The sequence below is a fragment of the Megalobrama amblycephala genome, linkage group LG10 (genome assembly GCF_018812025.1).
Source record: "Megalobrama amblycephala isolate DHTTF-2021 linkage group LG10, ASM1881202v1, whole genome shotgun sequence".
NCBI lineage: Eukaryota > Metazoa > Chordata > Actinopteri > Cypriniformes > Xenocyprididae > Megalobrama > Megalobrama amblycephala.
Window position 1 is genome coordinate 34,125,199 of NC_063053.1, and position 27,326 is coordinate 34,152,524.

General features: G+C 37.9%; 1 protein-coding gene across 1 annotated transcript in view; it reads right to left on the reverse strand.

Annotated features, from left to right (window-relative positions):
* LOC125277468 (echinoderm microtubule-associated protein-like 4) overlaps positions 1-27,326 on the reverse strand; it is a 119,272-nt gene that overhangs the window by 19,420 nt on the left and 72,526 nt on the right. The window contains 13 exon segments of the mRNA XM_048205857.1: positions 1,866-2,001; positions 2,800-2,934; positions 3,241-3,336; positions 4,505-4,615; positions 5,146-5,215; positions 7,449-7,598; positions 9,384-9,507; positions 10,687-10,719; positions 11,337-11,362; positions 12,434-12,574; positions 15,634-15,706; positions 15,709-15,836; positions 17,115-17,247. Of these exon segments, the coding sequence (XP_048061814.1) occupies positions 1,866-2,001; positions 2,800-2,934; positions 3,241-3,336; positions 4,505-4,615; positions 5,146-5,215; positions 7,449-7,598; positions 9,384-9,507; positions 10,687-10,719; positions 11,337-11,362; positions 12,434-12,574; positions 15,634-15,706; positions 15,709-15,836; positions 17,115-17,247 (1,356 nt within the window).

The following is a 27,326-nucleotide window of genomic DNA, read 5'->3' on the forward strand; positions in this document are numbered from 1 at the left end:
TACATTTTCAACCAAACTTGGTTGTTTTTAACCCAGCATTTTTTAGAGTGTACTATTCAAAAGTCTTTTCTGCTCACCAAGGCTGTTTATTTGATCACAAATAGAGTATATTATTTCAATTTAAAATAATTATTTTCTATGTGAACATATTGTAAACTGTAATTTATTCCTGTGATCAAAGCTGAATTTTCAGCATCATTACTCCAGTCTTCAGTGTCACATGATCCTTCAGAAATTATTCTGATATGCTGACTTGCTGCTCAAATTACAGTACGTTTTCACAGATCAATGAACTAATTTCATTTCAAAATATTTCATATTGGGCTCTATTACAGTAGTAGTTGATGTCCTTTAGGGGGCGCTATGTCACAGGACTCTAATGCACACATTGAGGAGATAAATAAAGGAGTGATAAATGATCAGGAGCTGGCGGTGTTTCAGCATGTGGTGCAGCCAATCCAGTTCCACAGCATGCCAGTGAAAACCATTACAAGTCCAGGATCAACACTGAGAAAACAATCTGTCAACTTGTGCACACAGACACACAAACACAGGTTCAGTCACAGAGATATCACAAGCTGTAGATTTCTGAAAGTCTTCACAACTACTCTGACACAGCTTCCCAGACGTTTCTCTTTCTGTAACTCTGAAATGACTGTCGCCGTCATTACAGTGCTTCTGGGTAATGAACTGATAGACATTTTAGAGTTGACCCCCCCCCATAATAAAAGACATTTATTATGTCACAAAATAGTTATATTTCAAATAAATGCAGTTCTTTTGAACTTTCTATTCCATAAAAGAATCCTGAAAAAAATGTTTTCCTGGTTTTTTAACATTAATGAATGTTATGATAATCAAAAATACAGTAGAAAATCAGCATATTAGAATGATTTCTGAAGGATCATGTGACACTGAAGACTGGAGTAATGATGCTGGAAATTCAGCTTTGATCACAGGAATACATTTGCTTTTTAAACTATATATTTAAATAGAAAACAGTTATTTGAAATTGTAATAATATTTCACATTATGACTGTTTTTACTGAATTTTTGATCAAATAAATGAGCAGATACTTTTTTCAAAAACATTAAAAAAAAAATCCAAAATTTTTGAATGGTGTACTTTTTCTGTTCTTCAGTTTTATTACTATTTTCTTATAATTTATCACATTTTTTCTTAAATTATAACTTTTAAATCTATTTCAGCTGAATTACACAAACATATGGCAGCACACATGGCCTGTAGTAGGTCAAATGTGAGCTTCAGCAAGGTTTTATTTGTTGCGTTTACCACAGTGTAAGAAATTCCTCTGTTTAACCGAGTGTATTTCTCTACTGAAGCGAAAAACTATTTTTTACAGAATGGCAATCATAAACTGAGCTTTTCATGTCATTTTCACAGTGATGACATGAGAAATAAACAAAGATTCCCTTTATTAGTGTGTTGTCAGAGGGGTAAATCCTGCAGCCTTTTTCTTGACCTGTGCAGTAACATGTCTGTCACTGTTAATATGTCTGGAGTCTGATGAACTCACTTTCTATAGAAAAAAAAAATGTGGTTATGCATTGACTATATGCATCTGGCCTCATTCTCCTTCCTTCCTTCCTTCCTTTTCTTTTATGGTGAGCTGATTTTGATTTCTTTGCTGACAACATGAACTTGTCTTTGGTTTCAGAGCGAGCAGCAGCAGAGCGGAGGAGAATACCCTCACTGGCACCACTGAACTTTTTGTGAGGAAATGCAGGTGATGATGGACAAATGATAACGTGAAGATGTTTAAGTACGCTGACAGTGCTAATAATGTGTCCATATGTGTGTGTGTGTGTGTGTGTGTGTGTGCACGTGTGAGATGTACGTGTACCTTTCGGCCCTTTCCCTGGTGCTGGTTCAGCCGTGCTGCGGGTCCATATCAGCATGATTCCTCCTGAGTCTCCGGTCAGGATGTCTCCATTATTGAGGAAAGCCAAGCACTGCACAAATTTGGGCTTCTCATATTTCTGATATAGAGACACAAACAAAAGTAATTAATGTAAAGACAGGTTTTATGAACTCTGTACTTTTCTGCTCTCTGTGCATGACGCTGACATGCAGAAATAGTCTATAAATGCTTCTTGGACTGGGAAATATCAGTAAAATAAAATTTATCTTGATATCACTTTTTAACTAAATATTGATGCATTTTCTCTGAAATTGGGTGATTTTTTTCGTCCGATCAGTAAAAATCTAGCTAAATAATCACAGTATGTTTTTTTTTACACTGTTATTCACTAAGGCTGTGTTCACACTTGGCAGGTTTGGTTTGATTAAATGGTGCGACCTCCTGAAAAGGTGTCTCTTGGTCCGCTTCCAAACAAACTCTGGTGCTGTTCGGCTGAAATATGAACTATGACATCTAAACGGACCAAAAACACGATGTGATGTTACAAGATGCGATCCTAAAAAGGTCAGAATGCTGAAGCACCTGTTTTTTCTCATCATAGGCTCTACATTGCCCATTACAGTTGGGTACAGGAGTCAGAAACGCGTCTCCTTGCAGCAGATCTTCGTTTGTGTGTAATGGAGGAATTCCTGCAGCTGTTTTGACTCAATTACACATTTTATAAGCTCTTCATGAGTTCTCAGCTGGTAAAAATACCATCATTTGTACACACACATACAGTACAACGAACGCATTTAGCCCAGAAATGATGCAGTGTCTCAATGGGCAAATAAAAAGTGCATTAAAATAACTTTTAAATGCTTTTTTTGATTTTCATGATATGCATATAATATATCAGTGATATGTGTGTCCTTACACCAAAGATGCCTTGTTTGCGGGCCAGTGAGGAACCGCTCCAGGTCCAGAAGAAGATATGGGATTTCCCACAAGTCACAATGGTGTTGGCGTCAGTCGGGTGAAACTCCACCGCTAAGACCACTTCATTGGTTGTCTAATAAAACAGCACATTGGCAAAACCATTACATGAAGAACAAAGAGATGAGAGGGAAAGAGGGATGTACAATGAAACAGGGTGTGGAAAAAAGGTAACAGTGGAAAATGGAACAGACATGGCAAAACATAAAAGAACGAGAAGACAACAATCAGAAACAAGATGAACGCGGATTGAGAAGAAAGGAGAAGGAAATAAGATAAGGGCAAAGAAAGGAACAAAGGAAGGGAGATACTTAAAGAGGAAGGGAGTGGTGATATGTGTGAGAAGAGCAACGGAATGAAATAAAAGAGTGTGTCCGCGTACCTTAATCTCAGCGATTTTTGATTTCTTCTGCCAGTCCCACACAGTGAGCATATGCTCATTAGAGTCGTCAATCACGCTGAGATGAGTGCCTGAGTCCTACACACACACACACACACACACACACACACACACACACAGATTGAGCATCATAATGACTGTTTACAAACAAACACATGTCCCCGGAAAAGTGCTGTTTATATTTGCGCTTTATACAAATAGAGCTGAATATGACCAAAGAGTGCTGAGATTGGTGTTGAAACAGCCAGGTTAAAAAAGACTTGAGTTTTTCCACTTGAATCAAAGATTTCCATCAAAACCAGAAGATCCGGAAAAACTCATATCGTCACTCGCAATAGTCTATTTATTTATTAATGCATTTTATCTACCGCTATCCAGGAATTCTATCTCTTTAACCATAATAAAATCATACGTTTAAATATGAAATTAAACCGCCAGTAGGTGGCAGCAAATCATTGTCTAAACAAGTGAGTCATTGAATCATTCAATCAAACGATTTGTTTGGCAGAAAATTACCAGTACATTTTCTGCTTTATTTACAGTGTATAGTGGATGTGGAATTATTTTTATTGCCGAAATAGAAACAATATTCCAAGTCTAAAATGTAAGTCACCTAAGATTAACTTCTTGTTTTTTGAACTGTTGTATATATATATATATATATATATATATATATATATAAAATCTATTTGACATATGCAAATATGCTGATATTCGAGAAAACAGCACTTGCTTATGTGATATTACTTTACTAGCCATGTCCTTTATAAATATTACAAACAAGAACTGGGCATCAAAAGAACATTTTTGCCCCATATCTTGAATTTTGGGGGCATTTTAATTAATTTTGGTGGAATTTTTCCTCCAAGCCCCCATTCATTTCTAAATCTTTCGTCTGCGCGAAAGAGAGGGGTCTAGAAATCAGTATGAGCTAGAAATGTATCTTCATAATTACAGGTAAATCTTCATTTAACAGGTAGACTACTTTCTTTGATCCCCAACATCTTGTTTTGATGTCCTTCAGGGGGGGATCAAGCCTTCTTTAGTGGTGTCAGACCCCCCGTAATTCACACCCTTGAGTTCTTTCCTTCTGGTCTTTCTCAGTACATGAGCAGCAGAGTTTCGCATTAATTGTAGTTTTTGGTAGAACAGAATGGAGGGTATTACAATGTTCGAGCCTTTAAGTTGTTAGGTAATGCTCATTAAACACGTAATGAGATGCAATCAAATTAGACGTTCGACTCACGGCTTTAGAGAAAGCGAGGGATCCAACTCCTCTCTCGAAGGTGCCGAGGCCGATGATCTGCAGCGTGGACAGACTGACGGAGTCCCAGACTCTCACGTGCGGCTGGAGCGGCTGCAGGATCACGCAAAGAGACGGCAAATATCTCAGCAAGAGTTCATGAGGTAAACATTCAAAAAGAGGTTATTCTGATAAACAAGCAACATTGTCAGTAAAGAACCACTTGGTAACACGAGCATTACAGGAAAACTAAATGCAACATGAACAATCATGCAAAGTGTTTTCACAGTGTTCACTGGTTTATCTTCTTTAGGGATCCTCTGGAAACTTGCCAGCTAAATGTGTTTGTTTTTGCCCTATCAAGACATACTAAAGCAAACAGAAACTAGTCAGTTATTCTAGATCTGTTCTCCTATTTCACATATCAAAAGCCAAAAGATGGAGCGTAATATTTGAGAATGAAGTACAACAGCTTAACAGATCCTTGAAAGGAAATATGAAGAATGCCATGAAAAATTTAATGCATCCTTGCTGAATAAAAGTATTAATTTATTTTTTTAAAAATTGATCCCAAACTTTTGAATGATAGTGTACATTAAGGCAAACATGTGATTCATCATAATAGTTCTGTTTATCAAACTCACCCTGCCATCCTTATCCACTCCTGCTATCTGTCCTGTGGCGATACGGATCTTATCCGGGTGAACAGCAAGACTACAAGAGAACAAGACACTCATCAACACTGTTGAGATGAACGTGGCTTTTGTTTTTGATCGTCCGTTTGTCAATATACACACTTTATATTCTCACTGCCCAGACACTGATATCTAAAAAATGAAGGTGAATTCCACTATATACATATCAAAATATTTACACAATAAATGAAACATAAAAATATTTATTATTCATTGATAAGGCTATCTGTGGAATGTGAACTGAGTCTCAAAAACACCAACAGTATCAAATCTATCACTAATTACGGGGTTACATCGCTGGTTGAAACATTACCTACATATGTATTTTTAAGACTTCTATAGTAGTGAATGGGAGATGACAGCAAATATATTTTTTGTGTTCCCATTTGCTCCAATAGCAAAAGAAAAATTTCATGACAGCGTTTACATGACTTTCAAAAAGAGGGAAAAATATTGAGTCAGAAGAGAGAATGATGTCAAATTTGTCATCACTCCTTCAGCCGTTGTATTAGAAACAAACTTGCAGCAGTGTTCATTTATTTGTTTAATTTTTTTGTATATTACTGACAAGGTAACAGAACTACGGAAGAGGATTAGGGCCAAGCAATAATTAAAAAATAAAACAATCTCGAGATTAAAGTTGTTAAATTTTGAGAATAAACTTGTTAAATTACGAGAAAAAAGTCGTTAAATTACAAATTTGTTCTCATAATTTAACGACTTTTTTCTCGTAATTTAATGACTTTATTCTCATAATTTAATGAGTTTATTCTCATAATTTAATGAATTTATTCTCATAATTTAATGAGTTTATTCTAATAATTTAATGACTTTATTCTCAACATTTTATCTCGACTTTTTTCTCAAAATTTAACAACTTTAATCTCGAGATGGTTTAATTTTTTTATTATTGCTTGTCCCTAATCCTCTTCCGTACAGAACACAAATTATAGCATTATAAATGTATATTATTATTTTTTTAATGAAAATATGAAAAAAAATTACTAGATTTGCGATGTTGAAAACTTTGGAAACGCAACATCACAGTCTGTGAAAAGGGTCCATATTTATATCTTATTTTATTTCAGCTTTATTTCAAGGCGAGACACCCCAGGTGAATAGGGTAAAAAAAAATAACAAATAGATATCACCATACTACCCCAGGTGATTGATTACATTAAAAATTGCAAACATTTTTTGTATTACTAAATGTAATGTTTAAATATGCAAATGAAGCATTATCTAATTAAATATGCACTAATTTGCGTACATTTCTAGAACAAAAATCTGAATATTGGATGACATCAGGTTCACAGTTCTCGTTTAATTTTTTGGACAGGTTTTTACACAGGGAATTTTGGATATCTCTTTTTATCACTCCATAAATCAGAAAATACTATCAACAGCCAGAAAAAAATATATATTTTCACATTTTTTTTTAGGAATAAAATGTTGTATAAAATCAGGCAAATTATATATCAACAATTCCCTCTGTAAAAACCTTCAGAATATAAATATGAAAAAAAAAAAAAAACTGTAAAGTTTGGTGTATGTAAGTTCTGCTGAAGTGGAGTTTTCTGACTCAGAGCAGGAGAAAAAACTCTTTTTGAGAAAACGGCCTTTCAAGATATTTACTGTAATTGAAATCTATAGATGCAAATAGATAAAGTGCTATAAAATATACACTTAAAAGCGTATTTTGAATGTTTTCTTTCCACCAGTCTGAAAAAAACACTTTATGAAAAGCCAAAAAGTGCAAAATCTCAAAATTGACAGGTGCCTGAAAAAACAGTGTTTTTGCCTTTTCCCCTTAACAGAAATGTTTTTAATAATTTTAGTTTTAGTTAAAATGTATGAAAATAACCCTATCAGGGGTTCAAGTATTAGGGGGAACAGACTGCCCCAAACCGCCTGGTTCACATGATAAGTGGTAATTGAGTTTTAAACTGAATGGTCCACTCTAATTAAACTGAATGCCCAGCATCCTCTCTGCTAACAATGCTCACATCAGCTCATTTGTTTTGTGTAGGGCCTCACAGAAGACATTTCCCTGTCATTTCCATCCTGTGATTACACAGCAGCATTACATAGCCAAAACTATTCACAATGTCAGCCATTGGTAAAGAAAAATGGCAGCATCTTTCAATGAAATGTTCAGTGAGAGTTGGCAATTTAATCATTGCCAGTGGCAATGTCCCATAAGACCAACTGCATCCCCCCAATAACACCATATGTGTATTCATCAGTCTCACCATTTGACACAGTCCGTGTGTCCTAAGTAGTGACGCTGTGTCCTCTCCTCATAGTTGAAAAGCACAACCACCGAGGCGATGAAATATACGATCTCCCCGGTAGGCAGCAAGTACACGTTTGCACGGCAGTCACGACCCCTGTAGCCATATCTGTCCGTCTAGGAGTCAAGGAGGACAGGCAACACAACAAAACACCAAAAACAAACAATACGATAACTTCTGCAGGCTCAATTCAATGCTTTACATATCCGTCTGTGAATTTAATTCATTTGGAGGCTTTTCTCAGTCTAACCCCACCGGTTGCACTCGCACCAATCAGATCGGGATTCAAACCAGTGTTTCAGCATTGGGAGGCAAGCCTGCTAACAAGGATGCTAAAGACAGCAGCCTATAGCATCAGTCGCTAGTGTGCCTCTTGAGGCCAGGGGAATGAGATTTACTCACACAACTCTTACTAGCTGGCCTCCTTTACACTTACCCCCCTTAACCTCACTCCCAACCGGGTCACGGCACCAATTTCACCCCTCCGGTTCTACTCGCACCACTCTGAGCAGGATTCAAACTGTGTTTCCAGCATGGGAGGCGGGTGCACTAACAAGAATGCTAAAGACCGCAGCCTATAGCATCAGTCGCTAGTGTGCCTCTTGAGGCCAGGGGAATGAGATTTACTCACACAACTCTTACTAGCTGGCCTCCTTTACACTTACCTCCCTTAACCTCACTCCCAACCGGGTCACGGCACCAATCTCACCCCTCCGGTTCTACTCGCACCACTCTGAGCAGGATTCAAACTGTGTTTCCAGCATGGGAGGCGGGTGCACTAACAAGAATGCTAAAGACCGCAGCCTAAAGCATCAGTCGCTAGTGTGCCTCTTGAGGCCAGGGGAATGAGATTTACTCACACAACTCTTACTAGCTGGCCTCCTTTACACTTACCCCCCTTAACCTCACTCCCATCCGGGTCATGGCACCAATTTAACCCCTCCGGTTTTACTCACACCACTCCGAGCAGGATTCAAACTGTTTGGGAGGCGGGTGCACTAACAAGGATGCTAGACGGCAGCCTCTAGCATCAGTCGCTAGTGCACTTCTTGAGGCCAGGGGAATGATATTTACTCACACAACTCTTACTAGCTGGCCTCCTTTACACTTACCCCCCTTAACCTCACTCCCAACCGGGTCACGGCACCAATTTAACCCCTCCGGTTCTACTCGCACCACTCTGAGCAGGATTCAAACTGTGTTTCCAGCATGGGAGGCGGGTGCACTAACAAGGATGCTAAAGACCACAGCCTCTAGCATCAGTCGCTAGTGCGCTTCTTGAGGCCATGGGAGTGAGATTTACTCACACAGCTCTTACTAGGTGGTCTACATTACACTCACCCACCTTAACCTCACTCCCATCTGGGTCACGGCACCAGTTTAACCCCTCTGGTTCTAATCGTACCACTCCGAGCGGGATTTGAACAGTGTTTCAATCATGGCAGGTGCACGCGCTAACAAGGAATGCTAAATACCGCAACCTCTGGCATTAGTCGCTAATGCGCCTCTTGAGGCCAGGGGAGTGAGATTTACCTGCACAGCTCTAGCTAGTCTCCGTTACCTCAGGAAATATTGACATACATGTTAAAATTAAATTCAGATTAACCATTAAAGTACATTTTTTAATTATCTGTCATTATTAATTATAATATTCTAAATATTACACTTTTCTTTTCTTGCCTAGTTTCAATACATTTTAAATCAATTTTCTTATTTATTGTTATGCATTTTTATGTTCTCCTTTTAAACTGGGCATTTTGCCTATGTAAAGCATTTTAAATTGCCACTGTTAATGAAATGTGTTCTATAAATAACCTTGGCTTGATTTGCTTAAAGATCAAATGCAGAACTACAAAGTGGCGAGCGCAAAGCATGCTAGAAAGGAAAGGATACACCCACTCCAGTTTGAGTCTCTCTGGGGGAAGTTCGGTGCGGACCTCGTCGTAGTTCTCCACGTCCGATGGGATAAACATTGTGATAGGTCGTCCTCGCATGAACATTTTGATATAGTCTCCCTCTGTAGAGAGATTTGATGAAGGAAAGATATTCTAAGAAAACACTAGAACAACAAAATTAACAGTTACTGTGTATGTAACATATCTCAAACAAAACCCACGTTTGTTTGTGTGAAATACACGCATGTGAAGATTAGACTCTGAATTAAGTTGTTGGAAATTTACTAGTGCACATGGTCTTTGAGAAGAGTCTGTGTGAGCTTGCTAGTTCATTATAGTCAGTCATTTTAATACATTTTAACATAGCAAATATTTTACCTTCTAACATTCGTTTCTAAATGAAGCTCTTTGATGGAGTTAGTAAAGCTCATGCTCTGAACTCATTTAAAAACCCAAGCAAATCAAAATAAAACTTTGAGCGCCGTGCAAGAGGGCCAGAGCAATGACAATGCCCAAATTATACCGTGATTTAACAAAGAAAAGAAAGTTTCAAGCAGAAATAATAAAGTGGTGAAAAAATGGACAAAGACAGAGCGAGGTTGAAAAGTTTTCTCTGGTCTCCAGAATCAATATGTGCTGTAGCACATCATATTATAATCATATTAAGTATTTAACACCGAACAAGACATCTAACCACAGACAACCTTTTTAAAAAAAAGAATCGTCAAGAATCGCCATTCTTTACCGTCATCAATTTCATTATGATAAAAATGTGCGTAGTTGTCATAAAAATAATGTTACAATGGGTCATTATAACGAATCCAATGTTTTTTTGTACAAAATGTACTTTCTTATTTTTTTCCTTTGATTTTGGGGTGAAATATGGACTAAATCTGTTCTTGACCAGTTTAGTGAGATTCAGCCGTAAAGCTGTTCTGGCATCATTACTTTCGGAAAAACACATTCCTCTGCTAATGAGTTACTGGTGGTGAACCTAAGTCACCTATTTAGACCAACTCAATTGTGATAAGACATGAACAAGCGGGATGTGTGTTCATCGTTTATCCACTTACTATCAATTCCTCCAGAAACTTTATTTAAGATTTTAAGGATCAAAAGCGGCAGAGAGACAGAGAGACAGAAGAAAAGTGGAAGAAGTGACTGAGCATTGATCTTTCAGATCGATCAACATGAATTATAGAGAATTAAAGTGGGATTAGTGCCAGAAACGCTTATAGTCCAGCCTGAAGCGGGTAAGGGAGTTTCGGCGGCTTTCGGCCCTGTAGAGAGGAAGGCCTTACCTTGACTGTTTTTTTCACGGGTTGACATTTTAGCTGGGTATGGGACAGAAATAATAATCTCTCAAAAAACAAACACAGAATGACAGACAAGGAACATTTTGATGTATGGTAATAGAGGAATGTCAACAGTTTTTAAGATGGGTGTGATCATTAAAAGAACAAATGAGAAACCACAAGTCAAAGGAATGCAGTTTGTGCGAGTCTTTGCCAAGATTAAAATGACTTTAGAGATGGAGGTGGTGCTCACACCTGTACTGTTTTCGGCCCAGGGCTAAATCCAGCCTCGGGATAAGGTCGTTCCAGGGCACACTTCGCCTGTGACCACTGGCATGAGCCTCGTGCTAAGAGTATTTTTCAGTGTCACTGCTAATCTTGCCCTGGGGCGACGCCAAATACCAAGATGTGGCATCACGCTAGCTTTCATTTACTCTTACGAAATGGGCACAGCTTAAGTGTTTCTACAGATCTTACTGTGCAAATGACATGCACGTGAAAATTTGTATCGATTTAATGTGCACAAAAGATCTGACATCTTGCACAAGGCACCAGTTTTGCCTGCACCACAGTGATACAGGAAATGAGAGGAACACATGAGGAAAAAATGAAGTTGAAACATAATAGATCACATAAAAGGCAAAATGAGACTTTACCTTGGCTGATGACTGGATCTCTGTGTCTAAAGAGGAAATGAGAAGAAAATCAAAATATTGTTAATGCAAGACAAAAAGTGAGTTCCAAAAAATGGCATGTTTGTTCAACTATAGCAATGCGTTAAAGGAACGGTTTCAAAATAAAAATTAATTTTATTGTCATCACTTGTTCATTCTCATGATGTTCCCAACTGATGACTTTCTGCCATAGACCACAAAAAGAGGATTCAAGCAGAATATCCAACATGCTCCTTTCCATACTATGACAGTGAATGGAAATGAATGTTGTCAAGGTCCAAACAATAAGGTCCCATTAGTTAAAGTTAATTAATTCATTAACTAATATATACACTATAAATACAACAATTTATTATTAGTTCATGAAGTAATGTTAACAGATACAAATTGAAAAGATTTTTAGTAAATATCAAAATTAACATTAACTAAGAGTATTAATACATATTTTTCATTGTTAATGCAGTTAACTAAAGTTAAATTATGGAACCTTATTCTAAAGTGTTAACAAAATTACATAAAAGCGCCATACATGCACCATAAGTTATATGTCATGGCGGCGGAGAAGAAGATTGTCTGTGAATGACGCACACATTTCGGCCATCACTGTCGGAACACTTGTAATATAGCACACAAGTGGTATAGTTCACTTTATGATAGTTTTATGTCAATGTTTGGAGCTTGACGGTGTCCATCCTTTTTAATTTTCCTGGTTGAAAAAGAGCACATCAGAGATTCTGCATGACTTTTGATGAAAAAAAGAATAACATAAGGGTGCATGAAGAATTTCACTTCAGAATTTTCAAGCAAGAAGCAAGTGCCATATATCCATTAGATTATTTGAAATAACACATGACTGGGTCCAGATGGAATCTGTGGACTTTTTTGCATGTTGTGTGCTGAAATTGGATGAATTTCATGGAATGAATTCAAACTAAGATAAAATGAGTTGAACAGCAAGTACTAAGCTAAATATTGGTAGCTGAAAGCATATTAACCAAAATAAATAAAACATGGAATGCCTTGAGTTTACAACATGAGTCTTAGTAGGGCAAAGGGGGCGGAAGGAACCTAACACTTACTTCTCTGCATTCTTCACCACTTTGGACAGCAGTTTGGAAGTGGAGGCTGCTTTCACCAGCTTATTCCTGTTCTCCTCTCCACTGTCCCATGTGCTACTCTGAGAACGCTCCATTCCTCCACCACGCTTTGCACTGCTACCCCTGCTGGAGACGTAGATGACACAAGAAAAACATGTACTGTATTTCATTGGAAAAGGAAGCAATAGCAGAGAAGCTGAAAAACAAGTCCAGTGGAGAAGTTAAATAGTTAGAGGAGATGTATTGTGAGCTTGGAGGTAAACGAGCTATTCAGTGTAGATATATCTACACCAAAAATGGATCACAGGTTAGTTCTGACAATTTTACTTAGGTTGGACTGCAAAGTCTAGATGCTACCTCTATCCAGGTCCTCCAAACACAAATACCCACTCCTCAAATTTGGTTAATTTCAAACGGGAAGCCAGAAGTCAAGCAACGCCCCTTGAAAGTCAAAGATGCATCCCTCAGGTAAAAGATCATGCATATGCCAAAGCATAATCCACTCGACGGTTAGTACACACTGGGGAGCTGAAAACCTAAGACCCAGTCTTTGGTAAGTTGCACGGGATTGTTTGGGAAAAAGGCGCCACACAGCCAAGCTAAAGGAAGGTAGAGAAGGAAACACATCAGAGATTTAGAAAGGGAAAGTAGAGGAACGTTATCCTCACGCGAAGCTGTATGCAAGAAGAAAACGTTAGCACACTTGTTTTCTGGACCATCCCTTCTATGGGACTGAACGGGAGGCTCATGTGGTGGGATCGTGGGATTGACAGAAAAGCAAGTAGAGGCCAAAAAATAATTAATTAATGATGGATAGTCATCGAGCCTGAATCAGCAACCTTCTGGTTACCAGCCCTGAGCTTTAGCCATTATGCCAATCTTCCTCACCTTACGCTCTTAAAAATAAAGCTTCCAAAAAGGCATTTCCACAGTGAAGCCATAGGTGAACAATTTTAGGTTCCCCAAAGATCTCTTCGTGGAATAGTTTGAAAAACATTTTAATAATCTACGGAACTATAAAGAACCTTTTGTGGACTGGAAAGGTTCCATCGATGTTAAAAGGTTCTTCATGGAATCATAGATGCCAATAAAGAACCTTTGCTGTTAAGAGTGTAGCGGAGAATATGTAGCTCAGGGCAGGGGAGAAGGTTTGGTAGAAGTGATCCAGAAACTCACAGAGGTACACACAAACATTAAAGCCCAAAGTATACTTCGTTTTTTCACCATACGCTAGGGTGCGCGCAGTGTGAATTTCATCATCGGCATAGTATTTTTCTATCTGCACATAGATAAAAAAATGATACACATAACTTTTTTGCACTAGTTAAAAAAGAAACTGATGAGATGGAACAACAACAACAACACAGCCATGTTGATAAGCACTTTGTGTGAGGGAGTTAAGAGGTACATGAAACTAGTTTACACAAGAACAAATACATTTTGTCGGTTGTAACTTCTGGAGAGAAAGAGCGCAGACACTAGACAAATATTCAACTTTCTGTGTTTGCGAACGCTATCAAATGGAAAGGCTATGTATGCATATGCTAAATGTTTGTGTTAAAACTCAAGAATACTTTGGGCTTAAGGCAATTCAACCAGTCAGAGCTGTGGCATAGTGCCTCCAACCTCACCGAACATGGAGTAAGAGAGGAAGGAAAGGAATGGATAGTACTCCGGGGCAGAGCGGACACACTTCCACATGAAAAACCAACTTGATCTCAACATATGGGGCCACTCGTGAGGTACCTAGGTTTAATAACGTCTGTCACTAATATATGTACGACAGAAGTTGTTTGAGTGCGTCACATGACTCTACTGTCAAATGACCATGTTTTACCATGTAATACCATGGTACTAGCTCAACAGGACTTGGTCTACTAGCTCCACCAATTGAGTTTTGCTGATTAACTACATTACTTTATGTGTCCCCAAGTAAAACAGCATCAAATTAGCGCTAACAGAAACCTGCATGAACATTTATTCTAGTTTTTGCCCTATAAGCAGAAACACCATGTAAATTATCTTAGTTAGCAGTCCACCTGCATTTACTGCACTTACTATTTCTAAACCTTTATTTTTTTAAAGAAAATAAAACGCTTTCCTACGTATCCTGCATTACTGATACCGATATCTCTACATTTCTTTAAAAAAAAATAAAAATAAACAATCTCCGATGATGCTAGTCTTTGCTAGTGTGAGCGAAATCTTCATAGTTTGCAGAGGCTTTTTCTAAGCAACGTGACTGTGGCCAGACCCCGGCTAATAATTTTCTTGTTGCGTCGTCTAAGCAGCATGGATCGGGCCATGAAATGACATTAAAGGAGACGGCTAATTGGTTTTCCGCTTCTCTTTAGCTAATTGGATGGGACAGCTTGCAGAGTCAATATGAATAACTCAGCAGGCGGGTTCTTGGATTATTAAGTACAGACTAGAATGGTGTTGAAGCATTGCTGGGCTAATGTGTTAGCCTGATTACTCTGTGTATTATTAAGCAAGAACTAAGGGTCTGAGCACTAAAGGGACATCACATCTGCTTTCCATTACTTTCCTCTTCTGGGTGGATCGCTCCTAGTGATCCAGAGCATAACAGACACATTCTGACCTATACTGCCGACCTGAAACTAGCAGGATATTTAGCATAGCATTAGGGACAAGTACTGATAAATGATGGGAAAACAAGATGGAAAGCAAGAGTTTGTTTAAATATAATCAATTTAAGGTCCTGGAAATGAGGTTATCATCATGAGTACTGATTAAAGTTGTTTCCTCAAATCTGAGAGTCTTTATGAATGGCTCCTTTAAACCGTTTTATTCATCATATTTTAATTGTAACATTCGCAATGCTTTACATGATGAGTATTTTGTTTTTTCTTCTTCAAATCAAATGTCTTTTTGCTGTGTGTTATCTTGGAGGTGGTTGGTTTGGCCCAAGGATTTAACTTTAACTTTCAGTTAATACGTTTTCGAAATCCCTATAGAGAAAATGAATGGGGAAAAATACTTCCGGAACATAGGCAGATAAAAAAGGAATCACTGTTGCACTCTATTGATCTCGATATTGATTGAGGAAGCATGTCAGCCCTGCCCCTTGGCTTTACGTCAATAGGTTGCGAAACCACTGCAAGCAGATTGCCAAACGCAGTTCGAACACTGCCAGAAATTGCACGGCTGTTGGGAGGAACCTTTTGGCTGGGGTCGACCCCTTGTTCTCCGAGGCTTGTCTTTGGGGCTGTGGGGGATGAGGGGAGGGGGGTTGCTGGAAGGGGATGGTGCCTGAGGGGTGCTGGGCGCTGAGGGGGGTTTATCGTTAGTCTGTGGTGGCTCCTCTTTCTCCTTGATCCCCTCCATTGGAGGCTTGTCTTTTTTCCGCTCTCCACCACTACCACTGTGAAAATAACATGCAGGTCAACAAAGGAAGTTCTGATACAAATGAAAAGATGAGGAGAGCTGAGCGGCTCAACACTGAGCTCAAACACTCACAGATATTCGGATGAATATATTTCTGCAGGCTGAAAGATTATCACATTAAACAGAGCATCTGATTGGACAAACATCTGAATTTGGCGTCAGTGCAAGTTGAGTCGTCAATATTGACTCATAACCATTTTCCCAGAAGAGAAGACTGTATAAGCCTAGTTTAATTGTTTTGATCTATTAAAAAATATTGTGTTCACCTTTAAGGCTATGTCTACATCAATACAGATACATCTGAAAATGCCATTTTTGATTCTAAACGCTCTCCATCCACACTGGCGTTTGCAAGCATTTTCCAAAAGTTTCTTGTCCAAACTGAAATGTCGAAAAACATTATTGCACTCTCACGCTAATTTGCCCCGTTTAGTCAATCTGGCCCTTAATGTCAATAGCACATAGCAATGCATGGAACATTTAAACAGATATCTATCAGTACAATATACGTTTTCACAGTCTACACAACAACGCAAAAAACAATGTTTCCAAGTTTATCCACTTGGGAGAGCATCTTCAAAAAGCTTACTTTTTGCAGGACAAAAATGCAGTCTCAGGGGCCATTTACACGACACTGTTTTCAACTGAAATTGGTAAACTTTTTTTGCGTTTTGACCGTTCATTTATACAAAAATGGCGTTTTGGGCGTTGGTTGAAAACGGGTTTCAAAGTGCAAGCTTTTGAAAATGATACCATTATTGTCTCCATTATCAAAAATGGGAATTTGTGAAAATGGTGAGAATGTGTATTATGTGTTCAGTCTATAGGCTCATAGCATTTCTTTACAAAGAGAAATCGCCAACCACTGGCCTGGCAGCAGAATACAGCATTTTTACTCGTTTGCGCAGATCTGAGTGAAAGGGGATCGTTTTGACAACTTTGTCATCCGTACGCAAAAAACGTAAGAAGATGCATTTTAGAGAAAAAGATGTGTTTTCAAATATATACGGATTAGTGTAGAAGTATCCCTAGTACAGTGTTTCCCAAACCCGTCCTGTAGGTTCGCCACTTCTACTCATTTTGATTATCTCCCTAATCTTACACACCTGGTTCAAATCATCAGCTCATCAGTGGACAGCTTCATAAGCTGAAATGGGTCCGAGAAGGGAGACATCCAAAATGTGTAGAGGAGGCTTTGAGATCATTTGCATGTTTCAGTTGTGTGTGTGTGTGTGTGTGTGTGTGTGTACATTACCTCTTGGCGGCGGAGGAGAGTGTCTCTTTCCTGGCTACAGACACTGTGGTAGTATCTCTGTGAGATTTGCGGCCACTGGAACTGCCATTGGCAATGCAGGACATTGAATAAGCCTCACGCAGAGCGGCCTGACCTGCAAGACACACGACACATCATTCTTAGTCCCTCTTATACCTAAAAACAATGACTGAAATATGGGGAACATGTTAGGCTTACTTTACTGTATAGACCTTCCCAAACCTTTTGACTTTTTAATATCTGTGAATTTTCCAGTTGGATAGGCCTTATGAAAATAATAATGATGGTAGCGCTTTACAATAAGCTTTCCATTGTTAACCTTAGTTAAAGTGGTGTTTGATTATGATTTCACTTTTTTAACTTCAGTTAGTGTGTAATGTTGCTGTTTGAGCATAAACAACATCTGCAAAGTTACGACGCTAAAAGTTCAATTTTCTTTTACAGAATTCTCTGTGTAAGGACTACAACAAACAGCTGGTAGGGAATGTTTTGATCTCCATATCCATTTACATATATTATATATATCTTCCAAGGGGTTTTTTCCCTCCTAGGACTTTTTTCCCAGTGTTAGCACGCTGGGTTTTTCTCCTAGGGGGTTTTTTCCACCCCTGGGAGTCAGCCGACATTGGCTTAATGTAGCACCATCTTGTATATGTTACATATTACCACGCTTGTTTGTACAGCTTATTTTTAACCACTTCCCTTTTTTCTGTGCTTCTAATATGTAAAGCTGCTTTGAAACAATTACCAATTGTAAAAGCGCTATATAAATAAATTTGACTGACTTGACTACAACGAGCTTCTTCCTGGGTTAGTGACATCACTAACCCTAAAATTTACATAAACCCCGCCCCTGAGAACACACAACAAAGGGGGTGAGGCCATGTTGGGCTGCTTTAGAGAAGAGGAAGAGTTGTTGTAGTGGAGTGTTGTTGACATGCCGTCATTTTGCGCCGGACTGCTTCACAAACGAGGATCAATTCAACACTGGATTTGCACAAAAGATGAACATGACGACACATGCTAGTGGATGAGTTGAATCAACTCCACAGCAACTGCATAAATTTATCCACTAACCATTCAGAAACGTCCAGTTTCATTCTAAAAGTTGTAACTTCTTCCTGAGTCTCTCCATCAGTGTCGACTCCGGTTTGAACAATGTAAGGCTGAACACTGTTACTGACAATCCTCATTTTGGCTGCGTGAGATTCTCCAGCTTTGTTGTTGTTGAGCTGTTAAAGCTCCGCCCTCTTCTGGAAAGGGGGCGGGAGCAGCAGCTCATTTGCATTTAAAGGGATACACACAAAAACGGTGTGTTTTTGCTCACACCCAAATAGGGGCAAATTTGACAAGCTATAATAAATGATCTGTGGGGGATTTTGAGCTGCAACTTCAGACACATTCTGGGGACACCAGAGACTTGTAAAACTTGTAAAAGGGGCATTATAGGACCCCTTTAATGCACTGTGAACTAACATGAACAAACAATGAACAACTGTAACTAACATTAACAAAGATAAATAAATGCTTAATTTTACTGTAAGCTACATTACATTACATTAACTAAAGTTGAGACCTTTTTTGTAAAGTGTTACCAAATTAATTTATATAAATTATGAATTTTTAAAAGCTGAACATAACTTGAAATATTTACATTCACTATAGAAATTTCCAGACACTTCTGTGATTTAAGATTCTATTGATTTCTATGACTTTTGCATGCTTGAAGATCACAGGATTAAACCTGATCAACGGTCAGGATAGACAGTAAAGGGAGGACAATGTCTGGATTAAATAGGGCAGCATCCAGACAAATTAACTGGATTAGTGGTCTGATTTAGTAGTCTACCTCTGATGATTCAAGAAATTGGCAAGAATTGCACAAATAGATAAAGTAACAGCACAAAATAGCCTTCCCCAACTTGCATAGAGCTTTTTACAGGAAGAAGAGTCAGTGCCGTTCCACTCAATTTTGATGGCTTCAAACGGTTCATGAGTAGTTGAAAAATATCTCCCAGTTCATCGGAGTATAATGTGAGACCAAATATTCACTTTAGGGTTCATATCTGGACTCTGATCAGGCCAAAACTTGCTCTTAAGCCACTTCTTGGATGTCTTTGCAGTTTGGGAAGGAGCATTGTCTTAAAAAATAACACTTGATCATTCCTCTTTAGATAACAACTTTTCATTTGTGGGAAGCAAGCCATTCTGCAATATTCTCATGTACTCCAAAGCACTAAATGACTTTTCACAGTCAAGCAGCTCACCAATACCAGCAGCTGAAATGACATTCTTCCTCCATGCTTCACTGTGCTAGAGATGCAATTACTACTAGATTTCTCAGCAGATTTTCAAAGACGCTGCTCTGGAGCATCACCACGCAAGTCATGTTTCATTGTGACACAAATGTGTCCACACACAACTTCCCAAATATGCCAAAAACTTCATTGTGTCTTTGATGTTTTTCTCAGACAGCAATGGCTTTTCAAGCATTGTAATGCAAAAATCTAAATTAAATCAGAAAAGAATAAACACCAGATGCGGTCTCAGATAGTTGAGGCACACGGACTCATGTTAAACTAGCATTTGTCCTTACTGTGGTTGTCCTGTAATGCTACAGAACAGACCGAGGTGTCCATTTGAGCTTGGTGTGGGATTCTCACGCTAAACTTCAGTGCCATGGTTGCAATGGTTTGCATCAGCCATGCTATTTAAAACTCTCTCTGAATGGCCTGCATGTGGAAATGTCTGATTTAGGCTGTTGGCTCCTCACTGGTTACTTCACTTGACCCCTCTGCTTTGTGAGAGAGACTGACTCTTGTGTAGTTATTGTGTTATGGCACCCCGCAGCACTCGTGTGGTGGATTCAAATAATTGTTTCTCTCCAGGGCACGTGCACGCGTGTGTATATTATCTCAAGAGGCGGCGATGCGATGTCAGAACCACATGGCTCCGTTTCACGCTCCATTAGCCCACAACAAAAACACACAGTGTGTGGCTGACCTCATCAGACCGCTGAGAGAATGTGTGTGACGTGTGTGTTTGAACAAACCCTGAACCCCTTCCTTACACAACTCCACCTCCATAACAAAACAACTACCGCTCGCATCCATGCTTTATCCTGAACTCCCCTTGGGCATGTTTCTTTAAAAATTGAATCAGGATGTTTATAAATATTTAATCAGATTTAACAAGATATTAACTATCTAGTTCTCTTGGTTTATTCTTAAATTAAAAACCTGCAGGTTCTTTGCATATTTTCTGTGCTGATTTTGTGGGAAAATCTGCTGAATTGAATGGATTTAAAATGAGTGAAACAGAGCTGCGAGATAACTCTAAAATCTTAACTGATTCAACGTTTATTAGAGCAACTGAACTTCTATTCAGCTTTTCTATTAGATGTGCAAAATAACAATTAAGTAAAGAACATAAAACGATACCTTTTAAAAATACCTATTACAGATAAAATATATATTAATCAATATTACCATTTCTATTTATTGTAAAGTGAAGTTATAAAAATAATCATTTATATATTTATTAGTGATGTCAAAATTACCGTGTTAACGCATACGATTAATTGTTTTCCGTTTAACGCGTTAAAAATATTTAACACAATTAACAGCATCAGTTTTTTCCATCATAGTTTGGCTTATTTGCACAAACGCTTTTAAACCATTCAAATGCCACAAGACAAACGAGAATGCACGGTCTGTGAATATCTTGTCATGTGACACACACGACTCATGTGCACAGCAAGGCATGCACCAGTATCGAGTTTTCTTTCGCACTTGAACAAACAATAACACATAGAATTATGCCATTGAATTTTGTTGAGTATCTTCATAAGTGTAGTCTTAAATGAGCTAAATAACGCCTTCAATGAACTTAAAGAGTTGTGAGAAAATGAGATGTTCGGCAGCAGCAGCTCTTAAAGTGACAGCAGCCTAATAAACTACTGTGATGTCTGTCATTAATGTTAATCAAAGAACAGAGAAAATTGTAGCTTTAATGAAGATTAATCTATATTATAATTTATGCAGTGAAGACTGTGAAGTGTTTGATTTATTCTATATATTTCCTACCTGTTAGACAGGTAAATATGACATTTATTATAATGGGTTTATGTGAAGATTGTTTGAAGTTCACTTAAATTAAAAGTTTTTTTTTTTTTAAAGCCTAATAAATGTTGAAATTGATAGCTTTTAGTTGTTCTGTAATGTTGAATGTCTATAATTAATGTTTTAAAAATATCAGTTTCATGGAGACATCAGTAGTAGTATTAGTATCAGTGATACTGGCCTTCATTCATAAAAAGATGGCATTAAAGAAACAAATTTAAAATATACCGTCTTTGAGTTGTTTCTACATTAATTTGGAGAGTAACTGTGAAATTATTACATTATAAAAATATTAAAAACTCCTGTTTTTAATTGCGATTCATTGCGATTACAGAAAAAAAAAGTGTGATTAATAAATTACTTTTTTGGTAACACTTTACAATAAGGTTCATTAGTTAACTACATTAGTTAACATGAACTAATGAACTGCACTTCTTTGTTAATGTTAATTTCAACATTTACTAATACATTATTAAAATCTTGTTAACATTAGTTAATGCACTGTGAACTAACATGAACAATGAAGACTAATGTTAACTAATGTTAACGAAGATTAGTAAATCTAATGAACCCTATTGTGAAGTGTTACCATTTTGTTTAGTCGATTGAGAGCAGAAACATTTATGCATTTGGCAGACACTTTTATCCAAAGCGACTCGCACTGCATTCAAGAATCGAACCCATGACCTTGCCGTTTCTAGTGCTATGCTTTACTGATAAATAAAGAAATAAATAAGGACAAAAAAACAGGAAACTTAATCCTTCACACTTTGATATTTGTTCTCAGATGTGTGTGTCAGTAAGAGGAAGCTGCGGTCACGAATCATGACAGATCGTGCTGTTTAGATCAAATAAATAAATAACGCACGTGTGTTTAACGAGATTGCCTTCATGGAAAGAGTTTGAGCATTCATGCGTAAGATGACCTTCTTCCTGTACTGTGTGTGTGTGTGTGTGTGTGTGTGTGTGTGTGTCTAGTCATCACAGTCTCACAGGAAGTCCTTATGTGACCCAACTCCAACAGGAAACCAAGGAAATGTCTGCCTTCCATCAGAAGCCTGTTCGTCTCCCAAACCACTGCCATTCTCCAGCACTCTTATGCTTAAAATACAGCAAGAAAATTGTAGCATGTAAAGGTAAAGTCATTCTTAATCATATTGAGTGTTCTTTATATGAAAGAAGACACCCTTATTAGCAATAAAAACACATTAGAAACAGCCAAAATAAAGCACACTGCCTTACTGACCCAGTAATAAGAGTCGTCCATCGATATTTATCAGATTAACAGCAAAAACAAGACATCCAAGCATAGCATTCGACGGCGACTGGGAAACGAACCAGCGCTTCTCTTTTCCTCTCACAGATACAGTCCTGAGAGCAGCTGATTGAGGAGAGACTGAGGTTTGGGAGAGGACTTGAGTGGAAAGACTGAGAGTTTGGGGAAAGATACTAGCGTGGGGGATTATAGGAAATGAGGGGGAATAGATATGGGATTGAATGTTATAGGAGCGGTGAGTCAGCCTTGAAACTCAATGGTGAGAACGAATGAGAGATGAAGGAGTAAAAGTGAGAATAATGAGTCATAAAGGGAGTAAATATGGGCAGTGGAAGAAAAGAGAGAATTCGGAGAGAATGAGAATAGTGGGGAAAAATGTATTAAAAAAATGTGTTATTATTATTATTATTGTATTACACCAATAAGTGCAAGCACCTAAAGTATTGCATATTTTGTCATAGAGAAACGCACATTTGAAAGTAAAGCATTGACTATGAGTTACAAATTTACAGATATTAATGACAATAACACTTCATGTTAATAACTAATTTGTACACTATCCTTCAGAAGTTTTAATTTGGTAAGAGTTTTTAATGTTTTTGAAATAAGTCTCTTCTGCTCACAAAGGCTGCATTTATTTGATCAAAAATACAATAAAAAATACTACAATATTTGCAAATACCATGATGAATTGTATTTTTCATTTATAAACAGTAAGTTCAGAAGAACAGGGTTTATTTGACACAGAAATCTTTTGTAATATTATAAATGTCTTCACTGTCACTTCTGATCATGCATGCTTGCTTAATAAAAGTATTCATTTCTTTAAAAAATGTTTTAATTAAATATTGTGACAGCAGGACTAAGTTGGAACGGCTTAACAGATATTCTATCGGGCTCTTAATTATCGAAATACGATCTAACGTAAGCACCATTTTGAGATTTAAAGAACTGTGTCGAACTCAAAAAGCTGCGGTCTGAAGCCCAGATAGATCGAATTTAATTCAACAAATAGTTTTAAGTAGGAATGCACCATATTTTGTTTAGGCCACAATGTTCACAATGAAGCTCTGAATTTATAAATCTGATATTGATACTTTTCATGTTCATGATCTGTCGTTCATCTTACAAATGAAGTCTTTTTTAGTAATGATTGAGTCTGCATGCATATAATAAATAATATTATTTTGAGGTTTTTGGCAATTAGCTTCCAGTTTTGATGACTATTACTGTAAAATGTGGAAAACAGTCATAATAAAGAATGAGTAGTGTAGCCGTCCAAACTGTGTGTTGAGTCAGAGGTTGGCCGTCTTTCTTATGGTTTTGTCTGGCAGTTGCTGTGCAGGGCTTGGATCTGTATTTTGTTTAGAGGTTTGGTTTCGTTTTGCCTGTTTTCATCGCTCACTGCCTCAGAATTGTTATTTCTTTCTTTCCTTTCATATGGTCAAATTGTTTCTAGGCCCAGCCCTGTATATTTTTAAAGGCAAAAATTCAGAAATCCCCCCATGACCAGCTCTTTTTCACACAGCAGATCAAATGTTTGAACACACACGTTCTCTTTCATACACACGCTACACAAACACTACAGATAAGATGCGTCACACTAGACTTTTTTCTTTCTTTTCTTTCCTTTTTGGGGGGGAATAAATAATAATAATAATAATAATAATAATAATAATTTGTATAAAATAAAGTACATTGAGGGTCAAAGGAATGGTATAATTAAGATTTTTTAATGTATTTGAAAGATTAAAATATTATTGAATATGTGAAATATTATTACAATTTAAAATAACCGTTTTCTTATGTTAATATACAGTAAATTATAATTTATTCCTGTGATCAAAGCTGAATTTTCAGCATCATTACTTCAGTCTTCAGTGTCACATGATCCTTCAGAAGTGCTTAATTATTAATAATAGTTCTTATTATTATCTATGTTAAAAACTGCTTAATATTTATGTGGAAACCATGATCATTTTAGTTCCGGATTCTTTGATCAATCTTTGGAATAGAAACCTTTTGTTACATTATAAATGTCTTTATTGTCACTTGAATCAATTTTATGCATCCTTACTGAATAAAAGCATTAATTTCTATTAAAATATATATATATATATATAACTTTTAAATGGTATTGTATCATGATTTCACAAAAATATGAAGCAGCAAAATGGTTTTAACACTAATAATCAGAAATGTTTCTTGAGCATCAAATCATCATATTAGAATGATTTCTGAAGGATCATGTGACGCTGAAGACTGAAGTAATGATCACAGGAATAATATTTCACAATATGACTGTTTTTATGTATTTTTCATCAAGTAAATGCAGCCAAGTAAGCATATTAGATTTCTTTTAAAAAACAAAAAATCTTAATCACTCCAAACTTTTGACCACCTGTGTATGTATTAAAATACGTAATAAAATAATAATAAAGATAACACTAAGTCTGCATTTTTAGTAGTCAAAAACTACGGAAATAACAAAGAATTTCAGTCGTGGAAAAATCTGAGAAAAATCTTCTAAAGTCATGGAAATGACTATAATGAATATAAATTGTTCTATTTTAGTTCTGCTCTTAATATTTCTTTTTCAAGAAGTTGCTCTTTGTTAGTGCTTACGTTGAGTAACACATTCATTAGTCTGTGTGTTGGTTTAATTGGATACATGTGTATACTAAAAAGTATAATTATTCAAATCTATTTTTTTCCGAAGCCTATCATCTGACATACAAATGGAAATCCAACCCAGCAATCTGTGAAATGACATGAATTATTTCTGAATGGGAGTGAATGGAACATGAGGTCTAGTGTGACCGCACCTTTAGTCCAGTCATGGACGGGTGGGAGGTGTCACTGAAACACACTCCTGGTGTGAATGTGTTCACCGGGACACACAGTCCTGCCATCAATACTGCCATACATCAATGCAGATCCCACAGGGAACATGAAACGAGTGGGAAGTGAATGGGTGAGGAACACAGTGCCAGATTTTCCAGCTCTTCCATCTCTCCTGTCCTCATATGTACAATAATTCATTCGCCCGCTGACGTTACGTACAGTCCTGCTCATACATTTACAAGCCCTTTTTTTAAATAAGGGGGATGGTACAAATGTATGTGCATGTTAACGTTTCAGCACAGTTGTGTGTTCGCAGCTTAAATTATTTCAGATAATCAGATATAGTACAGAATATGCGCATTTGGCATGCTGTCCGAAGGGAGGGCTCTAAGCTCGGAATTTGGCCCGAATCCAGAGTACTGCCCCCATCTCTGGCTGGGATAGGAATAATCGAGAGTGAGATGAGGTGATGCTGGAAAACTGTTGTGGATCAGAGGTTCGTCGGCTATACATATAAAATATATATATATACATATATACACACACACACACACACACACACACACACACACACACACACACACAGTGGGTACGGAAAGTATTCAGACCCCCTTAAATTTTTCACTCTTTGTTATATTGCAGCCATTTGCTAAAATCATTTAAGTTCATTTTTTTCCTCATTAATGTACACACAGCACCCCATATTGACAGAAAAACACAGAATTGTTGACATTTTTGCAGATTTATTAAAAAAGAAAAACTGAAATATCACATGGTCCTAAGTATTCAGACCCTTTGCTGTGACACTCATATATTTAACTCAGGTGCTGTCCATTTCTTTGATCATCCTTGAGATGGTTCTACACCTTCATTTGAGTCCAGCTGTGTTTGATTATACTGATTGGACTTGATTAGGAAAGCCACACACCTGTCTATATAAGACCTTACAGCTCACAGTGCATGTCAGAGCAAATGAGAATCATGAGGTCAAAGGAACTGCCTGAATTGTGGCAAGGCACAGATCTGGCCAAGGTTACAAAAAAAATTCTGCTGCACTTAAGGTTCCTAAGAGCACAGTGGCCTCCATAATCCTTAAATGGAAGACGTTTGGGACGACAAGAACCCTTCCTAGAGCTGGCCGTCCGGCCAAACTGAGCTATCGGGGGAGAAGAGCCCTGGTGAGAGAGGTAAAGAAGAACCCAAAGATCACTGTGGCTGAGCTCCAGAGATGCAGTCGGGAGATGGGAGAAAGTTGTAGAAAGTCAACCATCACTGCAGCCCTCCACCAGTCGGGGCTTTATGGCAGAGTGGCCCGACGGAAGCCTCTCCTCAGTGCAAGACACATGAAAGCCCGCATGGAGTTTGCCAAGATGGTGAGAAATAAGATTCTCTGGTCTGATGAGACCAAGATAGAACTTTTTGGCCTTAATTCTAAGCGGTATGTGTGGAGAAAACCAGGCACTGCTCATCACCTGTCCAATACAGTCACAACAGTGAAGCATGGTGGTGGCAGCATCATGCTGTGGGGGTGTTTTTCAGCTGCAGGGACAGGACGATTGGTCGAGGGAAAGATGAATGCGGCCAAGTACAGGGATATCCTGGACAAAAACCTTCTCCAGAGTGCTCAGGACCTCAGACTGGGCCGAAGGTTTACCTTCCAACAAGACAATGACCCTTGGCACACAGCTAAAATAACGAAGGGGTGGCTTCACAACAACTCCGTGACTGTTCTTGAATGGCCCAGCCAGAGCCCTGACTTAAACCCAATTGAGCATCTCTGGAGAGACCTAAAAATGGCTGTCCACCAACATTTACCATCCAACCTGACAGAACTGGAGAGGATCTGCAAGGAGGAATGGCAGAGGATCCCCAAATCCAGGTGTGAAAAACTTGTTGCATCTTTCCCAAAAAGACTCATGGCTGTATTAGATCAAAAGGGTGCTTCTACTAAAT